General features: G+C 45.0%; 1 protein-coding gene across 1 annotated transcript; it reads right to left on the reverse strand.

Moving 5' to 3' along the window:
* Window positions 1-8,942: 8,942 nt before the first annotated feature.
* LOC106543910 (zinc finger protein 783) lies at window positions 8,943-20,775 on the reverse strand. The gene is made up of 6 exons (XM_087712347.1): window positions 20,600-20,775; window positions 18,869-19,267; window positions 17,846-17,972; window positions 16,708-16,824; window positions 12,330-12,443; window positions 8,943-10,803 (listed from the first exon to the last, which is right to left on the reverse strand). The coding sequence occupies exons 1-6, from the start codon at window positions 20,621-20,623 to the stop codon at window positions 9,932-9,934; spliced, it is 1,653 nt and encodes a 550-aa protein (XP_087568473.1). The 5' UTR covers window positions 20,624-20,775; the 3' UTR covers window positions 8,943-9,931.
* Window positions 20,776-21,011: the final 236 nt, after the last annotated feature.

Genomic DNA, 21,011 nt, shown 5'->3' on the forward strand with positions numbered 1-21,011 from the left:
GCTCGTGGAGAAGGGAGGGCTTAAGTGGGCTTCTTGGGGAATCAAATCAGAGCACCTGCCTGGAATACAGGTAGTCCCCGGCTTACGACCACAATGGCACCATTGCTAAGTGAGACCGTTGTGAGCTTTGTCCTGCTTTACAACCCGTCTTGCCAAGGTCATTCAGTGAATCCCATCCGTTATTAAGTTAGCATCACAGTTCTTGAGTCACTGCTATTGTTTTTTTTAATATATATTTTTATTTATTTACAGACATACAAAATACACACAAAACTTAGACGTACACTACATTTACACAATACAGTACGAACAGGAACTTCCTGATCTTTCTAATAGCAATTACAAATCGATACATTTCTCCTTATGATATTTCCCCTTCTAGTATATTTCATTTGCATTTCACCATTTTAACCCTCTTATTTTATCTGCTATATTGGGTGATTACCTCTAGTAAATTTAACTCTGAAGACAGAGGAGGGAAGGAAGGAGAGGAGAGGAGAGAGAGAGAGAGAGAGAGAGAGAGAGAGAGAGAGAGAGAGAGAGAGAGAGAGAGAGAGAGAGAGAATGTATGTGTTCATATATATATATATATATATATATATAATATATATATATATTATATATATATATATATATATATATATATATATATATATATATATATATATATATATATATATATATATATATATATATTCTCAACTTCTATTTTTGGGTTTTATTGACTTCTTTCATTGATCCTTGTTTCTTTCCTCCATCCAGCTATGTCATTTTCCCCATATCTGGTAATAATATTCTGTTTCTTATTTTCCCTGGATTTTTGTTGTTAATTTGTCCATTTCGGCACAGTCCATAACCTTTCTTATTATTTCATCTTCGTTTGGTATCAATATATTTTTCCATTTCTGAGCTAAGGCAATCCTCGCCGCCGTAATTATGTGTAAAATTAAATACTGGATTTTCTTTTTTATATTTCGCAGTCATTATTCCTAGAAGAAAAACTTCATGTTTCCAATCTATTTTGATTCCTGTTATCCACTCTAGCCAATTTTTCATCCTTTTCCAATACTTTTTAGCCTCCTCATAAGTCCACCATAAGTGATAATGTTCTGTGTATTGATTCACATTTCCAACATTTTGGGGAGGTATTTACTAAGATTTTTGCTAACCTTACTGGTGCCAGGTGCCATCTGTAAAACATTTTGAACTGGGTTTCCTTGTATGCAACCGCAAGTGTCATTTTTAAATTTGTCCCGCCCAAATTTTTCCCATTTGTCTATTCAATATTGTAGCCAAAGTTCTGTGTCCATTTTACCATTTGTTCTTTCACAATTTCTTCTTCCATTTTATACTTCAGGAGAAATTTATATATTCTCCCCATCATCTTTCTTTCTGAGCTTTGAATTATTTTATCTAATTCATGTGGCTCCATTTCAATGCCATGTAATTTAGTATTATTATTGTTAGTTTTGATTTGCAAGTAGGTTAGCCCAGTGTTTCTCAACCTTGGCTACTTGAAGATGTCTGGACTTCAACTCCCAGAATCCCCCAGCCAGCATTCGCTGGCTGGGGAATTCTGGGAGTTGAAGTCCAGACATCTTCAAGTGGCCAAGGTTGAGAAACACTGGGTTAGCCAGTCAACTTTCATGTTTTGTTCTGCCAATTCTTCAATTGTCTTTAAATTTCCCTGTCCGTTAATTAAGTCTCTGTATCTTGACATTTTATTCATATCTGTAAAATTTGAGTGTGTCATCCTTTCTGCTGGGGATAGCCAATTCGGGATTTTCACAGTGGTTTTTTATTTTATTTTGAGCCAGTTTTGCAATAACGCATTTCTAATTAGATTTTTTGAAAGTATTTGTGGGTTTAGGAATGTATGCCAACCTGCTTGCAGATCATAGCCTTCTAAAGTCAAGATTCTTTTATTTTTTATCCAATCCTTCACCCACGTTGTTGTTACTGCTAATGCGTATAGCTCCCAGTTTGGTAATACTAAGCCTCCTCTCTCCTTGCTATCTTGTATTGACTTTAGTTTAATCCTCGCTTTTCGTCCTTGCCAGATGAGCCTAGCAGTTAGTTTGTTTAATTTCTGAAAGAAAGTTTTACCCGGATTAATAGATGCGGCTTGCAACAAAAATAAAATTCTTGGTAAAATATTCATTTTAACTGTGGCTATAGTCCCATTAGAGATAGCTGAATATTTTTACAGCTTTCTATATCTTTCTTTATTTGTGTCACTAGTTTATTATAATTGTCGTCTTTAATTGTAGAACATTTTGCTGACACCCAGATCCCCAAGTATTTCACTTACTTAGTTATTTGCATTTTAGTTACTGATTCCAATTCCTCTTCTTGCTTTTTTGTTATATTCTTAGTTATCATTTTTGTTTTGCTTTTATTAATTTTTAATCCTGCCACCGCCATATTCTTCTAATTTTTGAATTAATTTCCGACTGGATTCTAGTGGATCCTCTAAAACAAATACTAGGTCATCAGCATAGGCTTGGGCTTTATATTCTTCATTTTAAAGTCTTAAATCTTTTATTCCTTGGTCCTTCCTAATTTCCATTTATTAATATTTCCAGAGTTAGTATAAACAGCAAAGGAGACAGGGGGCATCCCTGTCTAAATCCCTTTTTTATTTCTATCTTCTCTGTTAGTTCTCCATTCATCAGAACTTTGGCTGTTTGGGTGTTATAAAGTTTTTCTATCATTTTTGTAAATTTTTCTCCGAATTTCATCCTATGTAGTTGCGTTGTTATAAATTTCCAAATTACGTTGTCGAATGCTTTTTGTGCGTCGAGGAAAACCAGTACCAATTGCTTTTCTGGATGCACCTCTTAATATTCTAATGTCTAGGATGACTCTAGTATTATTTTTAATGTGTCTATGGGGTAAAAAATCCATCTTGTTTCATTCTTCCTGCCATAATCGCTGCAAATATTTTATAATCGGAATTCAATAGTGAAATTGGTCTGTAGTTTTGGATTTCTTGTAGGTTGGCTTCTTCTTTTGGGATTAGCGATATTATTGCTTCCGTCCATGATTCAGGCATCTTGGCTTTTCCTAAGACTTCGTTAAACATTTCCACTCCTAGTTGTTGCAATATTATTTTATTATATTCATATAACTCCACTGGGATTCCGTCTGGTCCTGGAGTTTTATTACTTTTCTGGTTTTTCAGGATTAATTCCACTTCAGCTATCCGTTATTGGCCTGTTTATTGCCTCCCTTTGCTCTTTTGAGATTGGAATGATCTTTTCTGGGTTTAAATATTGTTTTATCTTAGTTTCCTTCATGCTATCTTGCGCGTATAGTTTTGCGAAATATTTTTGAATAATATGCTTCTTCCGATTTATGTTGAATATTTCCCTCATCATCTTTTAATTGGTATGTCATCCTTTTTTCTCCTTCATTTTTCATTCTGTGTGCCAGCCATCGTCCAGTTTGTTGGCTTGTTCAAAGTAATTTTGTCTGGCTGCTTTAATTTTCTATGCTAATTCTTTTTGAGTTATTAAGCTGATTTTATGTTTTATCATCTCTCTTTTTTCTTTTTTAATTTTATTATTTGGGTCTTTCTGTAATTCAGCTTCGGCTTCCCTAATCTCTTTTTGCATATGTTCTTGTTGCTCTTTATGTTTTCTGATTTTTCTCGCAATGTAGGCAATCATAAGACCTCTTGTGTATGCTTTTATAGTGTCCCAGAGATTTTGAATTGAGGTGTCTTCTTTTTTATTTATTCTAAAAAATGGTTTTTAATTCTTTCTCCAGCATTTGAGTGTATTCTATTTCGTTTTACAATATTTGAGTTCATCATCCATCTTTTTCTTCTTTTTGGCCTTTCCATCTTAATTTTATTGGGTTATGATATGCCCACTAATTTGTTTCAATTTCTTATACTTGATTATAATCCAGATGATATCCAGGCCATGTCAATTCTCAATAAGGACTGGTGGGGGTTTGAATAAAAGGTATATTGCTTTCTTGTTTTGTGCCTTTCTCTCCAAATATCATGTAGTTTATATTCCATTGCCATCTCAAAAAAGGATTTAGATAATATGTTTTTTTTGTCTTATTATTTCTTTTACTTTCATAGTGCATCTTTTTGTCCACTATTGTGTTATAATCCCCAACTAAGCAAATATTTTCATATTCTAATTCATTTATTTTGTTGTGTAATTTCCTATAGAATTCCTCTTGTTTCTGATTTGGTGCATATATCACTATTAATAATATTGGTTTTTCTGTTGTCGCTAATTCAATCAATCATTAGAATCCTGCCTTCTTCATCGGAGTAGACTGCTTTGGAGTTTATTTTTTCCTTTATATAGGTTGCTATCCCTCTTTTTATCTGCCAGTACTGTATATAGTTTCCCTAATTTTTTGTTTTCCAGTAAATTAATATGTTCCCTTTTAATGTGCACTTCCTGTATGCAGGTTATGTCTGCCTTCAGTTTCCAAAGTTTGTTACACATCTACGCTCTTTTGATTGGTGCGTTCAATCCATTCAAGTTTATCGAGATAATTGTTAATTCCTGGTTCATCTTTAGATGGGGTGTTTTATATTACTTCTGATTTGTATCTGACTTTTCCCTCTCGCGCCTTCCCTTTCTGCTCTCTTTCTGGCTTCTGTTCTTCTTTTCCTGTTTCTTTCCTTGTCTTCTGATGTTTCTTCCTCTTGACTTCTACTTTCTAGTTCCTCTTTACATCCTTGTTCTTCTTCCCTTGTGAAGTATTTTTCGTAAAATTCCTATGCTATATTCTCTATTTTATATCTTTTTCCTTGCCAAGAGACCAATATCCCTTCTGGTACCAACCATCTGTAAATTATTCTGTTTTTATTTAACTGGTTAATTAAAAATTGGTACTGTCAACATTGTTCCCAGACTCTCCGTGGTATCTGCTTAAGAGTAATCAACTGTTTTCCCTTGTACGTTATTGCAGCTTCTCTGGTTTTTTTTGTACACTTCGTCTCTAATTGTTTTTTTGGCAAATCTTACATGCACTTCTCTCAGTAGCCTATGTCTTCTGGCATAATTGGTATGCACACGGTAAGCATCATCTATGTCTCCTCTCAACTCTTGTTCCTTTCTCTGTAAAATTTCAGCGAAGATTTCGATCATTTTTCCTTTCAGGTCTTCCTCTTTTTCTTCAACTATGTTTTCGAATCTTAGACAAAATGAAGCTCTTTCGTTTCCAAGTTGGATTATTGATTCCTCTAACTCTTTATTGTCTTGTGCATATTTCAACTCCGTTTTTTTCCATCTTCTGATCTGTTTGTTCTATTTTTGTTTCGAAGTTCTGGATTTCCTGTTTGTTGATTGTTAAGACATTCTATCTCTTTTCGATTTCGTCATCCACTGTTTTTGATATTTCCTTTCAATTCTCCCATTTCGTTTTTAATTTCTTCGTGGTTCCGCCTCGTCTCTTCGTGATTTGTGGCTATCGCTTCTTGGGTTTTCGTCATTGTCTCTTGTATCATCTGGAGCATCAATTGCGTACTCTGCATTGTTTGTGCTGATTCCATTGTTCCTGTCACCGCTCTGCCTTTCTCCAGCCCCACTCTCGATTGATCTTTGGTTTGAGGGTGATGTTGTTGAAGTAGGGTTGGATGCTGGTTTTTTCCCCTGACTTCACAAAATTAGTACGAGTTGCCATCTTCATCCCTCTATTTATCCTCGCCCACAATTGCATACAGGTTCTACTTTACATCTACTTTATCACAAATATCAGTGGTTATATATCTCAATATTTAACAATAATTAACCTTTCTTAATATCACGTTTCAATATCTAGACAATCCTATACATTATTCTATTCTATTTTTAATCCTTAACTATTATGCATCACAGAATTATATATCACACTGTTATCTTACGCAAATTAATATCTCTCAGTTATTCAGTTATAGATACTCAGTTCTAATAATTATTTTCTCTTTGTATTTCTTTAATCCAGCTTACGTCACAGCTGATTCCTCTTGCGTCGGCCTTCGCAGCTCATATTTGTAGAGAATATCCCCACCCACCCCCAAAAAAATGTGTGAGCTCTTCATTACCTGGATTTATTGTTCACGGTTGAAACTCTGTTCAAAGTTTAGCTATTCTTTGGATAGAAAAAAGAGCAGAAAGGAGAAGAAAAAAAGAAACACCAATCAGCTCGACTGTCATACAGTCCTTGATGTGATTTCCAGGTCTTCTCAACAGCCAATATATCCCGTTCCCGTTGTCAATGCCGGCTTTTGGTTCTTTCTCCTCCCTCTCCTATCGGGTTTTCCCACTGCGGCCACTTCCGTTCTATTATTCACGCTGCCACTTTCAGATCTCCAGCTCACCCTCTCCGCCAATTTCGCATTGTCCTCCTTTTTTGGGGGGGGGGGTTGTCAATGATAACAAATTCCTCGATTTCAACTGCTTTCTCTATTTGCTTCCCTCTTACGCGGGTCACCATCGCTCCAATCCTGTCCAAGTGGCAGGATAGATCCTCGTCCGTTTAGTGGGTTTCTCCTACCCACTGGGTGGGGTTTGCCTTGCAACCCCAGTTATCTTCAGAGTTTCCCCCCTGAATCTGCCGATCCCTTCAGGATTCGCAGCATTCAGAAATGAGCCCAAACGAAGAGGTTTGAGTTATAGGTTACGGGAGCTACCGTTCCTCAACCCTAGCATGCTGACGTCACCGCCGGAAGCCTTCGAGTCACTGCTATTGTTAACGTTACTCGCCATGGTCGTTAAGTGAATCCCTGTCATTGTTAGAAACACGGTACTTAAACGAGTCGCTGCAATCGTTACATTACTCAAATGGTCGTTAAGTAAATCTTGGCCGTTATTAAATTAGGAACACGGTTCTTAAGTGAATAGTTGCAATTGTTACATTAATTGTAGAGTTGCCAAGTGAATCCAACTCCCCACCCGCACCCCCCAAAGCGATGGTCGCAAAAGGAGATCACCTAACCCCGGGGCCATCATAAAGATGAGCTGGTTGCCAAGCCTCTGAATTTTCATCCAGTGACCAAGGGGGTACTGCAATTATCACTAAGAGTGAAAATGGCCATAAGCCCCTTTTTTTCTGCTGCTATTGTAACTATGAATGGTCGCTAAGTGAACTGTTATAAGTTGAGACCTATAAATGCAGGCCCAGTGCCCAAAATCATATGAACCTGGGAGTTGGAACTTCAGAACTGCGCTATAAGTATTTTTTGAGGGGGTGGGGGGTCCGTTGTAACTTTGAATGTTTGCAAAGGGAATAGTCATCAGCTGAGGACAAACTGTACTGGCTGGGTTTGAACACCTTGTAGTGAAAAGGAGGGAACATGACAAAAATCCATGGGCGCCCACAGTGTTACGGGGGGGGGGGAATTGGAATTAAGAGCTAATTTAGGATTTGTCAAGCTGGACAACTTGAAGGTGTTTGGACTTCAACTCCCAGAATCCCCAAGACAGAATGCTTTAAGAGGGGAAGACATCGACTCCCAGAATCCCCCAGCAAGGATGCATTAAGAAGGATAAATTCAACTCCCAGAATCCTCCAGCCAGTATATCCTTGCTAACATGGAGATATGGATGCCCAGGAGAGTCAACAAACCTGAAGAACATGGTTCTAATCCTATCTGATCCACTGGATTGAAGCGATGATCTCCGATATTTGCAACAATAGGATTTTCCCTTATCTGCCGGGTAAGTTGGTTCCCCCTCCAGTAAACTCCATTTTCCTCCCCCAAAAGACCAATCAGAAAGTGGGATTGTCCAAGCTAGAAAACCTCCCCAATTGGACAGAAAGGTAGATACCATTAATATTGCTATTTCAGAAATTGGCTGCCAAAATCCTGAGCCCTGTTTTGTTTGAACGTGTCCCAAAAATCTGTGCCTCCTGGATTCGAACCTGGTTCCTGCCCAACTCTGGTAAACTCCATCCCAGGTGCTTTTGGGGATCTTCCCTTCCCATCTAGGGGATCAACTGGGGTCCAACCCACCAAGATTGGGGAAGCCATGTCGGGAAGTGGAGCCCCCCCCCATTTTTACCGTAGGAGAAGGAGTGTACAGGCACTCCTCGAGTTACGACTGTAATGGATACCAGCCCGTCATGGTTGTAACCCCTCACGTGGAAGGTCGTTAATGTGGTCGCGCCAATTTTAAGTTCTTTTTCGCGAGGAGATGGTTGAGGGAGCACGTTGGCTTCAAAACAATGGGTTTCCTAAGACAACCACTGCCGTCATTCAGAGAAAACATCATTAAACAAGGTCCCGGGACTATTGGAGGTTATCATAAACGCAGCTCAGGCGCTAAAGGCCCAAATGTGGTCATGAGATCATTGGGGGGGAGGGGAAACCTTGAATACAATTCGTAAGTAACCCCCCTAATAGGCCCATCTGAATTTCAAGCGGTCATTAAGTGAACAGTTGTAGGTTGAGGATGCATACGACCACCATTGAGTCCAAAAAATTTGAGCGGCTAAGCAAGACAGTTGCTCAATGGATTTCGTCCCATTTTAACAACCTTTCTTGCCGGCATTGTTAAGTGAATCACTGCAGTTGTTAAGCTAGTAGCACGGTTGTTGAGTGAATCCAGCTTCCCCGTTGACTTGTCCTGTCAGGAGGTTGCAAAATGGGATCGGCTGACCCTGGGACACGGCAACGATCATAAATAGGAGTCGGTTGCCACCTTTGATCACATGACCTTGGAGACGCTACAACAGACATTAAGTGTCACTTTTTCCAGTGCTGTTACAACAGGTCACTAAATGAACACTTGTTAAGTTGAGGACTACCTATAAGCCTTTAACGGGGCCCTCCGACCTTCAAATGATCACTAAATGAGCAATCGTTGAGGACTATTTGTATCGGATGGGGAGCTTCAGGATAGCTGGTCTGAGACCCGAAATCTCTCACACCTAAGAGCGGTCAAACGACCCAACCCCAAACCCACAGATGACAAAGACGTCAGGGAGAGACACACCGAACTGACATGTTTTGCCAAGGAAGGGATACAAAAACCAACAACCGCCCGCAAAATTGTAGCCACAGACCAAACACCGGACGTCACACAGAAGAAAAGCTGGTTTCTCACAATCACTTCGGCCGACAATTGAATTCAACAACAGGGCAGTTCATAGCTAACTCAACCGATATTTACAGATACCTTGGGGGGGAAAAAATAACCAACACCACCACAACGATGGAGGGCAGATCTCTGCAATCCCGGAGAATGCGAGAACAGGCAACACAAAATTCTGCTGGGACATCACACTGTGAAACCACACAACGTAAGAGCTGGGCATCAAGAGCAGAACCGCCAGGACCACTGGCTGAAGTTGTTCTCGCTTGGACGCGCGCCCTCGGCAAAGGACCAAACACGGTTTTAAAAGTAAAACAGAGAAGAGGGACAGACACGCCAACTAAGAACAAGGACCTGGGAAATGGGTGTTTCCAGTTTTACGGAGGTGTGGGAGGACTGGGACGCCCATCCTAGGCAGGGTCGAAGGACAACCAATTTGCTTTTCGCTATGGCCCAACGCCGTTTTGCCAACCTCTGCAGTGCACTGTGCAATCTGGAGTACATTGATACATGTGTAGAGGGTATATGTCGCAAGGCAGACTCGTATGGGCAAGTGTACGTGGCAAAGAAATGAGTGGAATTTGAGGGGGGGGGCTGGAGAGCAACAGGGGGCAAGCCCTGTCTTAACTCTCCCAGGCATGCAAGGAGGTGAAGGATGGGTGGGCTACAAGACCTTTGCAGCCCACTCAAATGCAACTGGCGCATGACCCTTGCACAGGAGGAGCACACAGCTTATGTGTCGGCATCCAGCAGGTGTGCCCAGTGCAGGACAGAGGAGGTAATCAACGCTCCTGTGTCCCCAAGAGTACATACCCCACCACCGCCCCAAGGGGGCACTCCCCAAAGGCTGGCACGTCCCTTTCAGCTGGGCACGAACAACGCTACGGCTGCTCGGTTTTCAGGCCCATCAGCCCCGCTTGCGTTCCCAACATCAGGTGGTGCACGGTGGGGTTGCGGGTGTGGATTTTCTGGTGGCAGTTCAGTGACTCCTTGTAGCGGAAATTCTTCCCGCAGGTGGCACACTGGTAGGGCGTCTCGCCCGTGTGGACACGCCAGTGTTTCAGCAGATGGTCCCGCCGGATGAAGCTTTTCCCGCATTCTGTGCACTGATATGGCCGCTCACCCGTGTGGATCCGTTGGTGACGCACGGCTTTGGAGAGGTCCCGGAAGTCCTTGCCACAGTAGGTGCAGGTCAGCGGCCCGTCTCCCTTCCCTGCGTGGAGTTTCTGGTGAAGGAGCAGGCTGACCTCCAGCTTGAAGCTCTCCTTGCACTGGGTGCACGTGTACGGACGCTCCACCATGTGGTTCCCGGGCCGTTTCACTGCACTGGGTTTCGCGGTTGGGCTCCTCTGTGGCTCAGGGCGTTTGTGCACCTTGGGACGAGCAGGAGTTGAGGCCCTCTGGATAGAGAAGGGGGTGAGCTTAATCTCTGGGTTTCCTTTAAGCTCTGGCACAAGGTACGCCCCGCTTCCGCCATGGGTCTTCTGGTGGCTGGTGAAGAGCTGCCTGTCCACAAATCCTTCTCCACACTCGCAGCAGATAAAGGGGCCGGTGTGAGCTTCGGCTGATGTGACCGAATCCTCTTTCTGTGTCTCAGGCAGCCCTTGCACGGACCACCGGAGGGGCTTTTTGGGCGGGGTGACGGAGACAGTCTGACTCTCGCACAGAAGCTCCTCTCCGGGACCCTGGAAAACTTCCGTCCACTTGTGGGGGAAGAGGTTGTCCACATCCTCCTCCAGCAGCTGAGGAGCACCTGGCAAAAGAAAGGACACAGGGTCAGAGGAGGGACACCCCCAGCAGGCCTGTCTATAGTGGTAAGGTCTCCTCCCCCCTTCTTCTTAACGCCACCTGCTGCCGTCTCCTGCTCGGATACTTGTCATACGAGCCGAGAGATCGGACAGGGTGGAGTTCCCCAACCTTTGCAGCCTTGAGGAACGGCAAAAGGGGATGGGGAGAGGAGGTGTTTCTGCACAACTGGCTGACAAGCAGTTGAACACATGTACATCTCCATTTCCATGCATGTTGTACACACACACTTGCTGCATATGCAAATGGAGCTCATGTGCACGTCTTCTCCTGCTTGTCACGGAGGTGGGGGTGCAACTGTGTGCGCCGATCGCTTTTGCAGCCTGGTTTGCAAACACCATGGCTCGGAGGTTGGGGACCCCTGGGAGGGCTTCCTTCCTGACCCCTTGGTGTGCCCTTCCCCCTCACATTTTCCCAGCTGGGACAAGTCACATCGAACAAGACACAGAAAAAGGCCATCTTGCCCAGCGAACGAGAGTGCTGGGCAAGGACCGCCGTACTACCCCTTCCAAATCCCTCCTCTCATTAAACTCGTTGTCACAAAAGCCACCTCACACCTGCGCTTCGCATTCGTTCAGTGCCAGTCTGTCACAGACACTGGGGGGGGGGGGGGGATGACAGAGAGGGGAAAGCTTGAAGGAAGTGAAACGCATGCCTCTCAAGAGACCCTACACACTGGAATGTGTAATGGATTGACTATATACAAAATAAATACGGGACTAAGAAATTCCAGTTAGCCTATGCTTAAGATCAGAAATGATTTAAACTGTTAAAAGTTAGTTCAGTAAGAAGAAGCTAAGGTCAATCTAGAATGTCATTAATTTCTTTATTTCTTTTTTCTCAATAGATTTTAGACTGTGTTAGTTAAAAATCCATACCGTGTACGGGTTCTGGGAAGTCGGGGGGGGGGGAGGAGGAGGGGGATTGGGGGGGTGGACGGAGGGAGGGGCACACACACACAAAAAAAATTGTACTTCAATGTCTTAATGATTGACAAATGATGACATATTTGTGTTTTTTTTTTAAAGAAAAATAAAAAAGTTCTGTTTTAAAAGAGACCCTACACACTTATTTTGGACGATGGGGGGAACCAGCTATTGGAAGTATCTCGGAGGGAAAAGTTATATTGGCGTGCGAACCTCAGATCCGGCTCTTGCTTTACTGTATTTCACTTGACCTTTCTCAAGAAATGGATTCAAGGATGCTTAAAGGTTCAAGTTGAGGCAGGACTGGCACTCATGGGCATCTAGAGCCGCCTGGGACCTCTCGGACTAACCCCCTTGAGTGGCCCCACTTTCTCCTGCCTATGACCCTGTAGCTTCACAAGCAAACTACCCCATTGGACAATACGGTGCTCCTCATTCATTCCCGAAGACAGCCGAACACCACCCTTCCCTGGGAATATTCCCAGGTGGTTTTCCAAATGTCTAACTGATCACCTGCTCCTCCCTCCTTCCCCAGTGTTCCTCTTACCTATGGTGCACTCCCCAGGGATTTCTCTGTCCTCTAAGGCCCCCATGCTTTTGACGAGAGACAGATCTTCTTCCTCAATCCAGGAACTTCCATGGAGAGCCGAAATTGGTGATCCTGTTCAAGGGAGAGGAGGATCATCAACCCCAGATCCCCATATTCCAAAAAGGAGGCACACTTCTTGCCACCTCCCCTCTCCGTGTTCCAGTAGCTAAACCAGTGTTTTTGAAACTCAAGAGAATGCAAAGTGGGTGGACAACTCCCAGAATCCCCCAGTCAGCGTGCTTGAAGAGGGGTGGACTTCAACTCCCAGAATTCTCTAGACAGCATATTTTAATACAGATGGGCTAACTCCCAGAATTCCTCAGCCAGCATGCTTTAAAAGTGGTGGACTTCAACTCCCAGAATTCTTCAAACACCATCCACTGGGGAATTCTGGGAGTCAAAGTCCCAGAATGAACTTCAAAATTCATCACACAAAATGAGCAATTTTTTTAAGGTACTGGAAAGTTTTTAGAATACAAGAATAGATTAGCAGAGTTGTAAGGGACCTTAGAGGTCTTCTAGTCCAACCCCCTGCCTAGCAGGAAACCCCTATACCGTTTCAGACAAGTGGATATCCAACATCTTCTTAAAGACTTCCAGTGTTGGGACATTCACAACTTGTGGAAGCAACTTCTGTTCCACTGATTAATTGTTCTAACTGTCAGGAAATTTCTCCTCAGTTCTAAGTTGCTTCTCTCCTTGATTAGTTTCCACCCATTGCTTCTTGTCCTGCCCTCAGGTGCCTTGGAGAATAGTTTGACTCCCTCTTCTTTGTGGCAACCCCTGAGATATTGGAAGACTGCTATCATGTCTCCCCTAGTCCTTCTTTTCATTAAACTAAACATACCCAGTTCCTGCAATGTTCTTCATATGTTTTAGTCTCCAGTCCCCTAATCCTCTTTGTTGCTCTTCTCTGCACTCTTTCTAGTCTCCACATCTTTTCTACATCATGGCGACCAAAACTGAATACCTTATTCCAAGTGTGGCCTCACCAAGGCATTATAAAGTGGTATTAACCCTTCACGTGATCTTGATTCTATCCCTCTGTTTATGTGGCCTACAACTGTGTTGGCTTTTTTGGAAGCTGCTGCACACGGCTGGCTCCTATTTAAATGGTTGTCCACTAGGACTCCAAAATCCCTCTCACAGTTACTACTATTGAGCAAGGTACCACCTATACTGGACCTGTGCATTTCGTTTTTCTTGCCTAAATGTAGAACCTTACTCTTTTCACCATTGAATTTCATTTTATTAGATAGTGCCCAAGTTTGTTCAAGTTTGTCAAGATCCTTCTGTATCTTAAGCTTGTCTTCTGGAGTGTTGGCTATTCCTGGCAGCTTGGTGTCATCTGAAAATTTGATGAGTTCCCCATTTATCCCCTCATCCAGATCATTGATGTTGAAGAGTCCTGGGCCTAAAACAGAGCCTTGGGGTCCCCCACTGCATACTTCCCTCCATGTAGATGCAGTTCCATTGAGGACTACACGTTGAGTGCGGTTGGTCAGCTAGTTACGAATCCATCTGGTGGTGGTGCTGTCCAATCCACATTCTTCTACTTTATCTAGTAGTAGATTATGGTCTACCTTATCAAAAGCCTTACTGAAGTCCAAGTAAATTATATTGATGGCATTCCTCTGGTCCACTAATTTTGTCACTTTGTCGAAGAATACAATGAGATTAGTCTGGCATGATCTGTTTTTGACAAACCCATGTTGGCTTTTGGCTAATACTTTCTTTACTTCTAGGTGTTGGCTAATTCGTTGCTTGATTATCTTTTCCAGAATCTTCCCTGGTATTGAGGTCAGGCTGATAGGTCTATAATTTCCTGGATCTATTTTTTTTACCTTTTTTGAAGATGGGAACCACATCAGCTCTTTTCCAGTCCTCTGGCAGTTCCCCGGGGCTCCACGATCTCTGGAAGATATAGTTCAGTGGTTCTGAGATCTCGTCTGCCAGTTCCTTCAGAACCCTGGGGTGTAATCCATCCGGTCCTGATGATTTGAACTCGTCTAGGGTAGACAGGTGCTCACATACCATTTTCTTCCATATTTCAACTTGTGTTCCTAATCTGATTTTTGTGGTGCTGTTTTTGGTAGGTTGGACTGTTTTTTCCCTTTGTGTAAAGACAGATGCAAAAAATGAATTAGTTCTGCTTTCTCCCTGTTGCTTGTCACCTTCTTGCCATTTTCTCCCAGAAATGGACCAATTGTTTCCTTAACTTTTTTCTTGCTTTTAACATGTTGGAAGAAGCTTTCTTGGTTATTTTTTACTTTTGTGGCAAGCCTTGCTTCATTGTGAGCCTTAGCTTTCCTCACTTCATCTTTACAGGCTCGGGCTATTTGCTGATATTCTGCCTTAGTTATGTCCCTCTCTTTCCACTTGTTATACTTATCTTTTTTGTCTTTCAATTTGTCAGAGAGTTCTTTATGCAGCCATGCTGGTTTCTTTTGGGAGCTGTTATTTTTCTTCTTCATTGGTATTGTGCTAGACTGGGCTTTTATAATCTCGTTTTTCAAAATTTCCCAAGCTTCTTGTTTTCCCCTTGAGGATTCTCATCCATGGAATCCTTCCCAAGCTCTCTCTAAGTTTATTGAAATTAGCTCTCTTAAAGTCCAATACTCTAGTTTCTTATTCTACTACTTGTGTTTGCATAATGTTGAATTCCAATATTGTATGGTCACTTGACCCCAGGGTTCCTATGGCTTCAACACCTTCTATCATTTCCTCTCTGTTAGTGAGAATTAAGTCCAATATGGCCGATCCCCTTGTTCCCTTCTCTACCTTTTGGGAAACAAAGTTGTCTGCTAGGTTTGTTAGGAACCTGTTGGATCTTCCACTTGGTGCAGAATTTATTTCCCAGTTGATGTCAGGGTAGTTAAAATCCCCCACTACTATTGCGGTGTGCTTCCTACATACCTTAGTTAGTTGACTAGCAAAAAGTTCATCTACTTCCTCTGCTTGGTTGGGTGGCCTGTAGTATAGACCTATGGCAATGTCGTTTCCCCCCCAACCTTTAATATTGACCCAAATGCATTCAAGATAGCTTTCATCATTGTTGTGCTCTATTTCTGTAGAGATGTAGTTATTTCTTGTATATAGTGCAACTCCACCTCCTCTTTTATTTGGTCTATTTCTTTTAAATAATTTAAATCCTTCTAGCTGTGTGTTCCATTTGTGGGTTTCATCCCACCAAGTTTCTGTAATGGCAACAAGATCGTATCTGCCCTCATTTACTTGAATTTCTATTTCACCCTGTTTATTCCTCATACTCTGTGCATTGGTGTATAGACATTTGAGTCCATTTTGATTGATCCTATGTTTACTGTCTACATAACCTGTGTTACTCCTGACTGCCCCTATTTTCTTGCCATTTGTATGATTCATGCACATGGTATGGCTCTCACTATGAAATGCTTGGTTTTGCTTGACAGCGGGAGTGATAATCTTACCCACACAAACATCTGTGTTACATGCACTTATAACCCTATGAATTTTAGATTGCTGGGGACAGAAATGTTCTATATCAATTAATTCTGTATCTCCGCTGTTTAGTTTAAATGTTTATCCAGAAAATCTGTGAATTTAATGCCAAGTAACTCAGTCCCTTTCTTGGATGGGTACAAACCATCTCTTTTGTACAGTTTTTCATTGGACCAGCTGCAGACATCACGACTAATGAAACCAAAGCCTTCTCTTTTATACCACTCTTTTAGCCACACATTAAACTCTGCCACACACTGGCCCTTCCCTTTTTGTTCCTTATATACTGGTATAACCTCTGAGAAGATAAACCTACAACCTATACTACTAAATTCATACTACAAGCTCTGGAAATCATTCTTCACAGAAAGTACATTTTTTGGGGACAGATCATTTGTGCCAAGATGTATAATAGCATCAACATCGCAGTCCTTACTTGCATTCTTGACTATCTTAAGAATACGCCTCTTGTCTCTGCTGGCAGTAGCACCTGGTAGACACCTGACCTCTTTTAAAACCTCCATATCTTTTCCTAAATTTACATCCCGTATGATTGAATCACCAACCAGAAGGTGACTTCTCTTTTTACATACCTTGCTCTTCTTGTGCGACTGATGTGTGATACCTGGTTCCCCATTTCGCCTTTCCGAAGAAAGTTCTTCACTTTGGACCACGATCCCCTGCTTATTTGAGTCATCATTATCACAACTACCTTGACCTGTCACTTTAATGTCCCCATTAAGGTCAGCAAGGGCGCTATATCTGTTATGCGGGGACACAGCAAAAGCTTTGTGTTTTGATAAGCACTTCCCAAAAACAGGAAGGAGGAAGACCGAGAGGAAGTGGCTCCACCCACCTGGCTGGTCCCCCAATCCGGACTCTTCACGGGGGTACTCTTCCTTGCTCTTGGTCTGCTCCGAATCCTCTCCTTGCTCAATCCGGGCGAGGAGTTCTGGTTTGGAGACGGCCATGTCTGCGGAGTAAATGACACCATCATAGGTAGTCCTGGACTTACAATGGTTCTTTTAGTGACCATTCATAGTGGCCATTCATAATGACCAGGTTTCCGAAAGATGCCCTAATTGATTCATGAGCCTCGAGCCAAGTTTCAAAAGAAAACCAGTCATTTATTAGGAGCACCATTTCGACAATACCCCGTTGCAGTCAGATCTAAGCCTCATTTGAATTATGGCGGAACTTCACCCCTGCTCCTTCCCTCCCCTCAGTCTGTGTCATGAATCACATTCACCAATGAGGTTCACGTCTCACAAGCCTGCTGTAGTAATCTGAGATGCGGACTCTAGCCGAAGGTATACGTGGAACGCGCTCTCCCCCCCCCTTTCCTCACCAGGGCAACTTTATGAGTTGACACAGTGACATCCCTAAAGAAAGTGACATGACCTTTTTTCGCACTTACGACCCTTGTAGCATCCCAGTGAGCAAAAATTTGAATGCTTGGCAAACTGACGCGTATTTATTACGGTGGCCGTGTTCCTTGGTCACGTGATCTCCTTCGGCGACCTTCTGACAAGTATAATCAACAAGGAAGTCAGACTCACTTAATGACGCTGTTACTTACTTAACAAGTGCAATTTAACAATTCCCTTAAACATTGTGGCAAGGGAGGTTGTAAAATTAGGGACAAAATTCACTGAATAAACCGTCTCGTTTAGGAAAAAAAATGTTGGGCAAAAATTGTGATTGTACGTGTCTACGGGACAACTCGCTTTGGGTTCAGAAGATATCAGAATTGGGAATGGAGGTCATAGGCACCCCAAGATGGACCCTTCCTTCCCTGGACACAGCCCGGACACCCATGGCTCTTTTCCGGGTGAAGATACACAACCATCCCATTCTCCTGATGGGAGAGCCCAGCCGGAACGCCACTATGGATCTGTGCTCCGATCTCCACGCAGCTTGCCTGCCACGTTTGTCTACCGAGAGTCACGCGAGCTGATCCCTGAGGGCCCAGCCCGGACGCCAGCCGCTCTTACCGACGGAGACCACCGCCTGGTAGTTTTGCATCATGATGTGGCGGTACAGGTCCTTCTGGCTTTCGTTGAGGCCCCTCCACTCCTGCTCCGAGAAACTGCAGGAGGCGTCATCAAACAGCAGCGGGACCTGCAGCAGGGCGAGAACGCAGGGTCATCAGCAATGTTGATCAGAGTTCAGCAACGTTTGCGGCTTTGCAATGGGGAGGAGAGAGAGGAGGTGGTTCCTACACGAATGGCTGACAAATATGCACATAGCTCATTTGAACAAGCAGCGTGCACACGTGCCAGCCACTCACTTAAATGGGTTGCGATGTGGACGCTAGGCATTTCCGCAGCTGGGTTTGCAGCCCACAGGTGTGGAGCCCCTGATTTGGGGGAGGGGACAGCAGGGAAACTTGTTGTAATATAGTTCCTTGTGTAGGTGTGGGTCACCCATGGCCCAGTTCATACCAGGGCATGCGGAGCCACGCTGAACCACACAGGAGAAAACAAACTCCTAAAACGCCATAACATCCTGATAGTGCATAACATAACATCCTGAGATGTGCCTTACCAATGACACCCAGGATTTGACCATATATAGACTGAGCAGTAGATTAGAAATTGTACTTTTACAGGCTGTTTTTACTCACATGCTATTGCTCCTCCTGCCTTTGTCCTATCTCAATAAAAGGGGCTCTCAGACCCCAATCTGGGTCGCTCCATCCCCGAGGAAAGGTCGTCTCCTGTCTTTTCTCCACATTGGCCTCATGGACGAACCACGGGAACGTTACAGAAACTCATCAAATTTGCATATGACACCAAGCGGGCAGGGAATCTGGGGGATTCTGGGAGTGGAAGTCCACTCCTCTTAAACTTGCCACACAAACTCTATAAAATATCCATCTTGGCTTCATTCACACGTCCTAAACTCCTGTCAAGAGTGTCACCCTGGCAGGGTGGCAGTGGCTGATGCCAGCAACTCCCACCATTCCCTGACCAATCGTCAGGCTCCCTAAGGACTCAATCCATGCCATCCCTCACCTTAGGGGCCTCCCCCTTGGCGCCCGGAGGGAAGCGCAGGATCCAGAAGTTGCGGTTCTTCAGGAGGTTCTCCATGTTCTCCAGGCGCCGCTGGAGCTGCCCGTACTCCTGGATCAGGGTTCCCAACGCGGCCCACTTGCTCTCCAGCTGGTTGCCGAACTCCACCGCCGTCTTCTCGCAGCCGTCCAGCTTGGTCTCCGTCATGCCCATCCGGCCTTCCAGGCTCATGAGCTGGGCGGCGTAGGAGTCCACTTTGCTCTCCACCGCTTGGATTTCCGCCACCACCGTCAGGGAGAGCTCGGCCGTCTCGGGGAGGACGTCCGCCGGGGAGCTTTGCTCAGGGAGGCCGAGGGGCTGCACCGTTGCCGGGTGCTGGGAGTTCATGTCCCACTGAAGGCCCTGTTGGCAAACCAGGGGGGAAGGGGATCACAAACCCAGCCAGTCTTCGATTTATGACCTGTTTGTTTAGTGACCATCCGAAGTTTATTTTAACCCTTTATTCTATTTTGATCCCACTTGTGTTCATTTGGGAAGTCATTCCAGGCAGCGAACATCCCGAATAATCCTTCCTCTGCTAATTTTCCCTGTAACAACAACCCTATGAGGCGGGTTAGGTGGGACTAGAACTCACCATCTCCTATTGATTGGCCCAAAGCCACCCAGCTGCCTTTCAAGCCTAAGGCGGCACTAGAACTCCCCATCTCCCCTGCTTCTAGACCCTCCACCAAACAGCCTCTCAACTGCAAGGGATGCAAAAGCCAGACTTTTCCAGCAAAAGCAGTAACTTTGAAGCACCCGGGTTCAAATTCCTCTTCTCCCCCCCCCCCTGAAGATGAGGGGGCAATCTTCTTGGGGCGCCCCTGGAGGCCATATCTTGTCAAGTCCAGCCACCAAACCCAGATCCCAAGTTGGAGGAAGGCAGACTTTGCAGGACTCCTCCATCACCATCCCTGGGCAGGTGGAAAGGGCACCACAAGGAGATCGCTTCCCATAAGCTAAGCAATGCAAGGGGGCAATCAAAGCTTGGGAGCAGTCCAGATCCACCAGGCCAGCCCCCAAACCCAAGATCCAAACCTTGAGGTGGGCAGACCCAACAGAATTCCCCCCCCCCATCACCACCAATGAACAGGAGGAAAAGGCACCACAAGGCGATGCCTTCCCAGCAGGTGAGCCTCCATCCAAACTCAGGAGGGGTCCAGACCCACCCCCTAACCAGGATCCAAACTTTGGGGTGGGTAGATCTTGCAGGACATTCCCCCCCCCCCACCAATCACCACCATTGGGCGGGTAGAAAGGGTACCACGAGGTGAGCCTCACACAGCAAGGGGGCAATCCAAGCTCGGGAGGCGTGGACCCTCCCCCCCAGATGCAAACCTGGAGGTGGGCAGATCTCGGGAGGAGCCCCCCCTCCCATCTCCACCACCCCTGCGCCCCCTGCGCAGGTGGAAGGGGGCACCACGAGGAGATCCTGGTCAGGTGGAAAGGGCACCACGAGGAGATCCCCTCCCAGCAAATCAGCCTGCGTCCAAGCTCGGGAGGGGTCCAGACCGCCCCACCCTCAAAAAAACCCACCTATGATGGGGGGGGTCATCTCCCCTCCCGTCCCCTCCCCGGACTTGGGAGTGGGGGGGGGGGTTAGGTCTACTCCCCCTCCGCAAAGGGAGGTCATGCTCCCCCCTCCAGCCCCGCCCGGACTGCGGCAAGCCCCCCCCACTCCGCCTGCCCGCTGACCTGGGCGGGGCTCCACTCGGCCATGGCCCGGCGGCAGCGGTCGGCAAGCGAAGCGAGGGGGGGACGGCGGGGCGAGGCGTGGAAAGGAGCGGTCGGGGCTGCGGGTCGGCTGGGCGATCGGGGCGCCGGTCCGGTCCAGGAAGACGCGGGCGCCGCAGGAGCAGCGCCGCCGCTTTCCCTGCAGCGACACCCGACGGCCGGAGGTCGGTACTGCAGCCTCGGGCCAAGCGCGGCGCTGGCTCCGGCGGGAGGGAGGGAGAGAGGACGGAGGGGGGGTTTGACTCCCCACTTCTCATTTTTGCTTCTCCACTTTTGGGGTTCCCAGTTTTGGCTCCCCGCCTTTGGGGATCCCCGTTACTGAGTCTATAGTTTTGGGAATCCCCATTTCTGAGTCTTCACATTTGGGGGGGTC

Source organism: Thamnophis sirtalis, unplaced genomic scaffold (assembly GCF_051295495.1).
Source record: "Thamnophis sirtalis isolate CommonGarterSnake01/CBP01778 unplaced genomic scaffold, rThaSir2_p1.2 scaffold_4, whole genome shotgun sequence".
Classification (NCBI taxonomy): Eukaryota; Metazoa; Chordata; class Lepidosauria; order Squamata; family Natricidae; genus Thamnophis; species Thamnophis sirtalis.